This window comes from Tympanuchus pallidicinctus, unplaced genomic scaffold (genome assembly GCF_026119805.1).
Source record: "Tympanuchus pallidicinctus isolate F22 unplaced genomic scaffold, pur_lepc_1.0 scaffold2, whole genome shotgun sequence".
In the NCBI taxonomy this organism is placed as follows: Eukaryota; Metazoa; Chordata; class Aves; order Galliformes; family Phasianidae; genus Tympanuchus; species Tympanuchus pallidicinctus.
Window position 1 is genome coordinate 36,343,488 of NW_026294721.1, and position 10,986 is coordinate 36,354,473.

The window sequence follows — 10,986 nt, forward strand, 5'->3', positions numbered from 1 at the left end:
AGTATACCAAAACAAAAGACAGAACAGATTGACTCGTGCTGACTTCTTGATTAAAGAAGATTCTAAACAGTCACCTTGAATCTCATTTATCTTTTTATGAAATACATAACACATTTTCCCCCGTATATTCGGGGTAATTTTTCAGTATAATTTGAAACATGTCACTTTTATTTTCTGTTTTATCTACTTGTTTCAAAACACACTGTGTGACTGAGGTGACTCATTTGACTTCTGTAAAAAGGAATATACCTTTCCAAAGGTGTTACACTAGAATGTCCATACTCAATAACGAAAATTTCCTTCGCTATAAATCTTGTTACAGAAATGATGTATTTGAAGTGACTGCGATATCTTCTCTAAACAAAGATGAAAGTTGCTTGGTATTTTCATGACTAAAATATTGTCAAGGCCTTCTGAAAAAAATAAAGTGCAAAAAATCTTGTAGTGTGCTGACAATGTGCTGCTCTGTCAGGGTCACCCGTACCTCCCTGCGCTCCTCCTCCCCTCGTGGTGCAGCAAGGCCCTGAAGGCTGAGCAGCTCCAGTCAGAGCGTTGTAAGCAGGAAGGGTCAAGTACAAGGCCACTGTGCCATTCTTTGCTCCCCTTTTCCTATAACTAAGATGTTTAAGCTATCCCAAACCATCAAGAAAATGGTCTAAATGGCTCAAAACTAAAACAAACTTTTTTGGTAAAATTTATATGCCATATTTGTCAACTTAAGTAATCAAAACAATCTCAAGTCCTATCTCTAAACATAGAATCATAGAATGGCTTGGGTTGGACGGCACCTTTAAGATTATCTAGTTCCAGCCCCCTGCTATAAGGCTGGGACACCTCCTACTAGACCAGGTTGCTCAAAGCCCCATCCAGCCTAGCCTTGAATGGTTCCAGGGAGGGGACATTCGCAGCCTCTCTGGGCCCACCTGTTGCAGCGTCTCACCACCCTCACAGTGATGAATTTCTGCCTGATACCTAATCTGAATCTACTCTCTTCCAGTTTAAAACCATTTCCCCTCATCCTGTTACTCCATGCCCTTGCAAAAAGTCCACCCCCAGCTTTTCTGTAGGTCCCCATCAGGTACTGGAAGGCTGCTATAAGGTCTCCTTGGAGCCTTCTCTTCTCCAGGCTGAAGAACCCCAGCTCTCTCAGCCTGTCCTCATAGGGGAGGTGCTCCAGCTCTCTGATCATTGTTAGACTGTCTTAAAAATGTGACTAAAATAAAAGAAAATTTGTATCATGCCCTGTTTCCTAGAGCCTTAAAGTTTATCTTCTCATCCTTGACTCCATAAGGAGGTGACAACCTATATTAACAGAGGGAAGAAGAGATGAAAATTATGATGTTTTCTTCACTTTTGTTCCCAATAGCTAAAAAATAAAAATAAAATAAACTAAAATAAAATAAAAGAATCCAGAGAATGTAAGGTGAAAAAATACAGAAAAATGCCAAACAAGAAAAATGTAGACTTACTACATGTTAATGTTGCATCAGTGGTGCGCCACAACATTGTGTGAAGCTGAGCCCCTCCATCATTCTGCACCAGTACTATTCACAATTCACAGCAGGAAAACAGGGAGGGAGCTGATAAAGCCTCAAGCCACTGTGCGTTGCTCAGCACAAATAAGAAAGATGGAACTGGAAAAGAGCAGTCACTTTAAGTGAAATAGCCCAAGTCTCACCCCATCAGGGCATGTTTCCCCACCCTTAAGAAAACTCCACAAAGCAGCTGTAAAATACAAATAAACTAAAATACAAGTCTGACTTTCATATGTGCATTAAAAAACGTATTTCTTTCCCTGTTAAGCAAGCAATGCCCTTGTGTGTCCCTTGTGTCCTGCATACATCACATACGCTGTGACCTCGTACTACGCTGCAGTGCTGCCTGTCACTGGAGAGTATTCTTGAAATTGACTTTACTTCCCTTGGGCAGAGTTATTTCTAAGTACAATACTAGAAACTTCAGCAGAGCAACAGCTCCTAAGGACCAGAGTATGCAGTACAAATCCTCTGCTTCTACCATGAATTACTTCAATCTGCCGTGCTAACCTCTGCTAAATCTCTTCACATTCTGGCTTTCAGAATTGTCGTAGGAGGACAGAAATATGGGATGATGCATTTGAGAAGATCTGTAATCACATCTCCCAAGTCTTTTATTTAATATATATTTATTTCTGAAAATTACGTATGAAATAATTAAAACTAGAGAGGAGTTTAAAAAAAAAGAAGTGTCATTCTCAGACTCCCCAAACCTATAGAGTAATTTTACACCTTTCATGCTGAAGAATAAGCAGTTACTCTTCCTGAACTATTAATTGCAATAAAGGATGGCACCCACAATTTACAAGCACCCCACTAATAAACTGCAGTACATGAGCAGTCTTGAACCTATGGCAGCCCTGAAATGCAGCCCGGTGATTGCAGGCAGATCAGACAAGTACATCACAGAGCAGCAGCATGCCACCTTCAAGGCAGCCACGCTGTAGTCTGCCATGCAGCACTCACACACTGTGCCTCCAGTGCTGCCAAAAGTAACCTCTGAGGTCCTGCTCTGAAATTACAGAATGACACACTGCCTTACACCCAGAATGTGCTCAAACACACACATATGTACATGCAGCATTTTAGCTCATGACTCCCAAGATCTCTTAAACCAAGCAATCTCAAACATTTGCTTTGTTCCCATCTCAGGCAGGGCCATACAGTGCTGGACAGGTGATTCTTCCCCAGACTCTCTCAAGCAAAATCTCTGCCTGCCCTCCAAGCTCAGCTATGGGCATGGGCCAAAAGAGGCCATTACTAAATGCCTGCTTTGTTTTTTCCCCCAAAAGAAACGGTGTTACATGCATGCATGCATACTGCATCTTGAGGAAGCACACATGTACTTCACACAATGTAGGAATCTGCACCAAAGCTAAAACGTATGAAATGACAGCTTCCTTCTCCCTTCTGGAGAGCCTAGGCAGTAGTTCATATCAGATGGAGACAGATTCAGCCCAACACAGAACATCAATCAGGCCAGCTGCAACATCTGACCCCGGTCTGTGCTCTCCCACTGCTCTGAAATGACATAATCCATCATCCAAAATGCCCTCATGTCAGCTCACAGAAGTTCTGGCACAGAGCTGGAAAGAACTACAGTCAAAAAAGGAGCAAAACACCACAAGGCATCAGGAGGAGGTATATACACACTTTGTTTGTTCGTTCCAGCCTCCTAAAAAAAACCCCCAAACTACACAGAGCTTTTCCCTACCACTGCACATCACTAACAAATGAAATACCACCTGTCTGAATCCCAGTGGAATTAAAGCACCATGTTTTGATGAGAGGATCATATTGGTGCACACAGAGAAAAAGGCAAAGGGGTCTCACCAGGAGAGAACCAAGCTCATAGGGCTGCAGCAACGCACACGGAATTGTAAAGCTGCTTTTACACTGCCTTTCATTTGTGCCCTGGTGTTCTGCTCAGGAAAAACAGCTGAGCTTTCAGAGGACCCCAGGAAATCAGGCACACAGTGCCCACCACATTAATGTGCAATGTTAGCCCTTTTTTTCCTTCACCCGTAGGACATACAGGGCCATGTGAAATAGAAGTATTACCTCTGGCCTGCTGTCCTGCTGGAAATCCCAGGTTAATTAATTTTTTCCAGCAATATTTGCACAGGAGACACACACTGACAGGTACCTTGCATGGGTTACATGCTTTTAGAAAGAATACTTCTCAAATACCAAGTGCACCTCCCTCTGCAAACGTCTCCACATCCTCTCACCTCTATATCCTTGTAGTTTAGATCATGAATTTTTTCAGACAAGGATTCTCATGACTACTGCATGCAAGCCAAAGCCTTATGCATATCCATCTAAGTACATTATAAGCAATCTGATGCTCACTTATCTTGTTCGTAGATGCTACAGTTTTAGGCTCTAGCAAGAATCACAGTGTTACTCCAGAAAAGCCCACTGTATATGAAGACGGACAGCCCCAAGGCAGACCCAATGCCCTGCCAGTTCAAAGAGCTTCCACAGGTCCAAAAGCATATTGCTGTGCAAACTGAACTCAGTTTTAGTCCACGTTGGAGTAACATCAGTTTGCTAAAGAAAGCAGTTCCAAGGGCAGGAACCCAGAAGAGCTACCAAATTCAATTCATCTGCCTAGCTTGACCTGTTTAAAAAGCAAACGTATGAGCCTGAACTAATCTTCCAGGCTCTTTTTGTGGGGAATGAGGAGAGATGAGCACCTCAAGAAGACTGATGACTGAGGCTGGCAAGCCCACTGCCATGTCCTCTCTCATCTCACTGACTCCACACGCAGCTCAGGCAAACGACTTTGGCATGAGTTTCAGGCAGCTCAAAGAAGAGAACGATCCTTTCACTCGGAGCCTGGATTGCTGGGTACAAATGTTTGCAAAGAAATTCTGCACTGGGATGGCAGAAAGCATTATTTCTGATTAAAGCAGGGCTTTGATTGTGATCATTACTCCTGTACTTCACCGTTGCCTCTGAGGTGATTTTATTCAAGGCTTCTTCTGTAAATGCTGAATGTGTTAACTTAAAACTCAATGTGTTTGTCATTTAGTAAACAAGTTATTTAATTAATAATCAAATATTGCCCCTAAGTATCAAATGCTCAAGAAATAACCAAGGAGAGTGATACATGGGGAGTGATGTCACGGACATGACACATTCAGTCAATCAGAGAAATGAAAATTAATATTCCTATCAGTAAAACTGCATTTTTTATCCTGCAGCAAACACCAGGCAGAGCTGCAACTCAGAGACATGATGGTGTCTTTAAGAACGAGGAACAGCAACTCTCCAAGACATGACATGTAAACGGAGGAGCAGGACCTCACGCACGGATGTCCCCAGTGCAGGTGTCTCAGATCTCTGCGAGTGGCTGCCTTCAGGCACCACCCCGAGGGCTCTGAAGGCACTAAGGGAAAAAGGGGCACACTGGGTTCAGCAAACCATACCTATATCAGTGACTGGATTTTCTCGGCACTTACATCAGCAGGCAGTGAACAACTCAACACACAAAGCGCATCAGGCACGCTTATGACTACGAGCGGACTAATGACTCAAAGCCCTACCAAGCAACTAATAAAGTTTGGCGAAGCCTCAGCCTGCGGGGATCTCAGCCGCACGTCCTCCCGCAAGCGGAGACGAAAGGCCGGGGGGCGCGGCGGGACCGCCAGGGGGCGCGGGGGGACGAGGGGCTCCGGCTTCACCCCCGGCTTCAGCCCCGCAGCCCGACGGCGCGCAGCCCGCAGGGTCCCGGCGGCAGAAGCTCCCGCCAGCACCGGCTCGGGCCCCGCCTCTCCCTTCGGCCAGCCCCGGCTGCAAAACGACGGCCGGACAAGTGGCGCGCAGCGCCCGGCCCCTCCGAGCCCTGCCCCGCACCTGAGCTCGGCTCGACGGGGCGGAGACGGTCCGGCAGCCGGAGGCCGGGTGCCGCGGCCCGCCCCGCGGCCGTCTTGGGGAAGTTGGCGGCCCCCGGGCCTGACTTACATGGTGCTGGCGAAGGGCGGCGGCGGGTAGTAGCCGTAGGGCTCCCGGAGGGTCTTCACGGCGCGCAACGGCGGCGGCTCCAGCCCACCGTTGACGCCTCTCCAGCCGCGGCGCCGGCGCTGCCGCTCTTCTTCCTCTGCCTCCTCCTCCTCCTCCTCCTCCTCTTGCTGCTGCTGCTGCTGCTGCGGGGGGAAGGTCACTCTCCCCTGCTCCTTGCTCTTCCGGCTCTTGCTGGACATGGTCGGGGTCTCCTCCGCCGGCGGCGGCGGCCGCTGCTGCTCCCGGCCGGCCTCGTCGGGCAGCGCGCGCGGCGGAGAAGGAGGCGGGAGGAGGAGGAAGAGGCGGGCGGCGCTGCCCGGCCGGGCACGGAGCGCCCGGAGGGAACGGCGGCCGCACCGCGATCCCCTCGCCGCCCCTCTGCCCTCTCCGCCCGCCGCCCGTCAGCGAGGCGGCCCGACAGCGGGAGCCGGGGAGCGCCGGCGAGCGGGGAGGCGAGCGAGAGACGGGGCTCTCGGCGGCGGCTCTGCCCCTCGCCTCTCCTTGTCATTATCCCTCGCTAGGGCAGCATCGCGGCGGAGCGGGGCGGCCGCCTGCCGCCGCGGGCACCCCGCCGAGGAGGGGCCTCCGCTCCCACCTGCCGGCATCGGGACCGCCCCCGCCCGGCGGCAGCCTCGGCTCAGGGGGAAGAGAAAGGAGGGGGAGAAGGAAAAGGAAGGCAGGGGATGGGCGGGGATGCCAACCGCCGTCCGCCTGCGCTCCTCGGGGGGAGCACGCGGCCGGCCGCCTTGGGCACGCGGTCCCCGAGGGCAGCGGCCGACTCTGGGGGTCGGGACGGGGCCGGCGGCGTGAGGCGGGTCGTGGGGCGCGGGGTCAGCTGGCCTCGGTGCCCGGCCCCGTCGCAGCCACGGACAGCTCATGCATGGCATTCGGAAACAGTTTCCCTCTGCTCTGGGAGCAGTTTGATGAAGATTTTAAAGTGAAGAAAAAAAAAAAAAGCGTATTTTGAGTGGCTTACCAAGGATGAAGGCGTCCAAGTTCCCAAAGGGTTCCAGGTGTCGGTACCTGAGAACGGCTGGTTTAATGCTGCGTGGTGTCGAGCTAAAAGCAGTGGGAGGATGTTGAGATGCCTATTGCGTGTAATCAGAAGTAATTACACTCTATAGATAACAGCCACAACGATTCTTGCTGTACAGAGATGCATTGCATCTTCTTGTGCTGAGAGATTTTGTAGTGCGATAGGGAAAATATTCCATCACAAAACTGCAGCCACAACAGAACGAAGGCAGAACATACGTTTTTACATGCAGGATATGCAGAACAGTAGGTATGCAGGGACTGTGTGTTGGTTTAGGTATGCAATACATCTATTCCTTTGTCTACATCCAACTGAGGTGACGTTTTTTCTCTTGCTTTAAACTTTTCCTAAGCATTAGGTGGTGAATTTGCCCGAATTCCAAAACTTGGATCCTACCGAATTGAAATTTTTGAGGTGTTCCAATTGCTGCAGAGGAAGTGGGCTCTAAGTCGTAATACAAGTGTCTAGATAGAGCTCTCACTGCTGAGCCAGCAATGCGGGCTGTCCATACAAGGTGCTCATTACCTCATGCTTTTGGTGTCAGCCAAGCTTCTGCCTTTAATTTTTCCATACATCTAAAATTTGTACTGATGAAGCCCAGGAAAAGAAAAAAAAAAACAACTGACCAAGAGGTTCGCAGAGATAAATAACATCTGCAGCTTTGAAAGGCTGTTTTTGTCTGTTTTGTTTGCATCTTAACTATTTAGGGAGCTGCTTTCTTGTGTCTTTTGTCACTTGAAAATCCCATTTAGTTTCAGTGGAATTACATACATGGTTGAGCAAATTTTGCTTTCTAGGAAGCTGATGGTATCATGCAGCTACTGTAGCTTTGAGCTGCTGGGAGTCCCCCATTTAGGAGAATCTAGGTGTACAGCATATATGATATATATATATATATCATAACAGTATTAAACATTTTAAAGCATAAGAATGCAACAATCCATTTGCATCAAAATTTGTATTCTTGAAGGGCCCCTTTGGCTTAATAATTATAATAATACTGCCCATATTGTATTCCATTTCACACACACAAAAAAAAAGAAGAAATCCTCTGTTATCACAGTGGGTTGCATGAATGGGCATTCTTTTGCCTCTAGAATTTCCCCCTAAGATCAAAATATAAAAGTAGAGCTGAAAGTAGATGAGGAATGCTTGCTTGCCAAGTGTATGCTCAAAGCAAGGCCTCCACATTATCACAGCTTATTTTCTTTTCAGAAATGAATAAAAGAGTTATTTAATATCGGCTCTTAGCCATAAGAAAGGTGCATTCCTGCTTCTTCCGTTGCTCTCTGTATTGCTGATTTGTATCAGGTGTTCCATGAGCTGTACTTTTCATGGTATGAGCGTTATCTAAATAGAAATTGGTTCGCTGTTTCTACAATCATGGTTAATGACTACAATCTATTGCATTATCCAAGCCACTACGATACTGAGCTTGGAAGTGCAGAAGCCATCTTGACACATCCCTCCGTTTCAAGGGCTGCTGTGACTGTATTCTCCTCACTGCCAGTGTTGCAGGGGAAATGATTGTCAAGTTTTTTTAGAGAGGGAAGCTTTTTGTCTTGATTCTGAAGGAAAAGGATAAAAAAAGAACTGAGCAAACAAATAATCCTTCTCATTATAGTGTTCCAAAGCCATCAAGCCAAAATAGAATGTTCCTAATGTACAGTTAGATTAAGTACTCTTCTTCATCCTGCCCATCCTGCTTTACTTGCTGTCTGGCCACTTTTGGCCAGCACTTCCTTGCATCTGAGCTCTCCAGTAACAGTGGAGAAGGATTTGGGTTTTGTTTTTGTTTTTTGTTTTTTTTTGGTTTTTTTTTTTTTGTTTTTGCTTTTTTGGAGGAAATCCTACCTGAAAAACAATTGGGATAGCAACAAAAGAACATATTATACATTTCAGATGTACTTTGTATGGTTGTAGATTTAGAAATATTTTGTCTTTCCCACAGAAACATGTAAGAAAACAATCTCAGTCATCATAATACATTCAGACACGGTCTGAAATAGCTGCTACCAGAACACAGTATCAGAACAAGGATATGAGAATTCTTGATTAGACTTCAGCCATCACTGCCTCTTTGATGGCAGGAATGTAAGAATTGTGGTTGAGGCTCCAAAGTTCCAGAGTCAAACAAATAAAACGCATTGAATGATATTTTGGAATCACCAGAATGAGCAAAGAATCTCAGTCTACTGAAAATACATCTTAGATCCAGACACGGCCAAATCCAAAAAAGGATTTTTTTGTTTCATGAATCATTTACACATTTTTGAAAATGTTAATAATTCTGGTAGTCCTAATGTTCTGAAGTCATCGTTCTTTCCCAAAATATTCAGTACTATTAAAGTATGGAGTAGATGTTAACAGTGAGTGAAGTACCAGGCAGGCCAGCACAGGGAGGCTTGTTCTGTCCAAGGTTCTGTTCTTTAGCTGGTCGGAGATACAGTCACTGGCTTCCAGTCTAGTACATTTTGTGAAAGCTGACTTGAATTTATGGAGTTCTGGAATGATGACGTTGTAATTTAGAAAACCGATTCCTGGAAATTCCTTAGACAGGGGAAAAAAAAAAGTTATGCTGTTGTAAGGACTGAGACTGAGTGGAAAGGCTGGAAATATTTACAGAACACAGTGAAGCCTAGCAGACACAATATGGTATTACTGGAGGTGCTGTTTGGTAGGTTATTCCCCATGCTCCTGTTTGTTTAGAACATTAAATCCACAGTACTAATCTGTCAGTGTTTCATGTTCCCATTAGATCCACAGCCAGTATATAATCCCTCCGTTTTTTTAACCAGGCTGATTTGTTCATGTCAGGTTGGAGTGAGATTGGAGTGGCGTTTTGTTTGTATGGATCAACTGATCTGCGATGGAATTTTTCTGACCTCAGAATTACAAAAAATGTACAACTTTGATTTAAAAATAACTGCTGCAGTGTTCTTCAGCTGGAAAGAAGTCATCAAAAATAGCATTTCTAAATTGAAGTAAGGTGTCAGCCTACAGTAATAAATTTCCTTGAAATTTATTGTTGAAAACGTGAGTTCCATATTTATCTTTCCTTTATTTAGTTAGTTAGTTAGTTAGTTTCTTTAAAGTAGGCAGTAAATGAATGGAGTAAAGCTCTGAAATACAAAAGCAGTTACCACAGTTGGCATTTGATATCTGAAGTGATCAGGAAATACGTTCAGAATTTTAGGCTGCACTAGCATGTCAGCAATGTGACAAGGGATAGGGGAAAGGGTCATTTAATGAATATACTCCGGGTTTTTCATTTAGCAGAATTTTTCTGAGAGGTAACTAAAGAGTGTTAATTTTAAAATAAACATACCCTACTTATTGTCAATAGTAAGACCCCCTTGTTGAAACAAAGTGATGTAGATACAGGAATAAGCAAGGTACAAGGAACTTGTAGCAACAGTTTCCCCTACAGAATAACCTTGCATGTCATACAATTATGTCACATGATTATTTTGGAGCTTTATTAAAAAGTGGGAGAATATTCTCTCAGGAGACAAAACAGCGGTTTTTATTTGCTTGAAGAGACGAGTAAAGAGAGGCACAGTAAGGCTAGAAATAGAATCCAGGTCGTGCAGCGCGCCCAACCCTTGTCTAACGTGTCTGTACTACTTTCATGAAAATTGGGAAGTTGGTGGGAATAGCAACAGTGTAATGAAAGCAAAATTGGCCTTCTTTGCCTCATACTGGGAATTTGCCTACTTGCCAGGAACCCGGTGTTTTCAAGGACACTTAGTTCCTACACCAAGGACTTCTATGGAAGTCTAAACAGGTTAATCAGCATGAGGAAAAGAGTGATGTGATGTCACTGATCTGTAAGCAGATCTCAGCCTCAGAACTAATATTGCGATTTAATGTTTTTAAAGCAGATGAACAAATAAATTCCTGACACTCGAGGCTGTGCTTTCACACACACTGTGCAGCCATTCAGGCCCAAGCGACGTGAAGGGCTATAAAATGCTGTCAGATCTCCTGGTGGACACCAAGCCTCAGAGCTATGCACTGCAGTTGTACCTTGTGATGTTATAAAGGCTTCTGAAGTCTCCTGCCAATACAACCATTAGATAGATACTAGCTACGTTTTCAAAGGTCTGCAAATTGGCTGTTCACACAAAATGCACAATTATCTTTCTTTCTTTATACATTAAGTGGCAATTGTGTGTACATTTACGTATTTGCACTCATTATTTCCATTTCTCTAAGGCAAGATGGATATTTCTTTAAACAAATCCAGTGTGTTTGCACACTTTTGAAGAAGTCCACAGGATTCTGAGCCTAAACCAGTAAAATTTTGTTCCCTCTTTCTTTCCTGCGAGTGGAAATTAGAAGTTAATGGCTGTGCTACTATGAAAGGGATTACAGATCAATTCTCTTATCTGTACATTGCCCTGA

At 45.2% G+C, this 10,986-nt stretch overlaps 1 protein-coding gene across 3 annotated transcripts in view; it reads right to left on the bottom strand.

The window, feature by feature from the left end:
• Positions 1-6,039, bottom strand: part of TRPC3 (transient receptor potential cation channel subfamily C member 3) — a 39,615-nt gene extending 33,576 nt beyond the window's left edge. For 2 of the 3 annotated variants that reach the window (XM_052682304.1, XM_052682305.1), the window contains exon 1: positions 5,505-6,039. In XM_052682304.1, coding sequence (XP_052538264.1) covers positions 5,505-5,743 — 239 coding nt within the window. In that variant the 5' untranslated portion in view covers positions 5,744-6,039. The remainder of the gene's footprint in view (positions 1-5,504) is intronic. The other variant, XM_052682303.1, reaches the window with a different exon arrangement.
• Between the last annotated feature and the right edge of the window lie 4,947 nt (positions 6,040-10,986).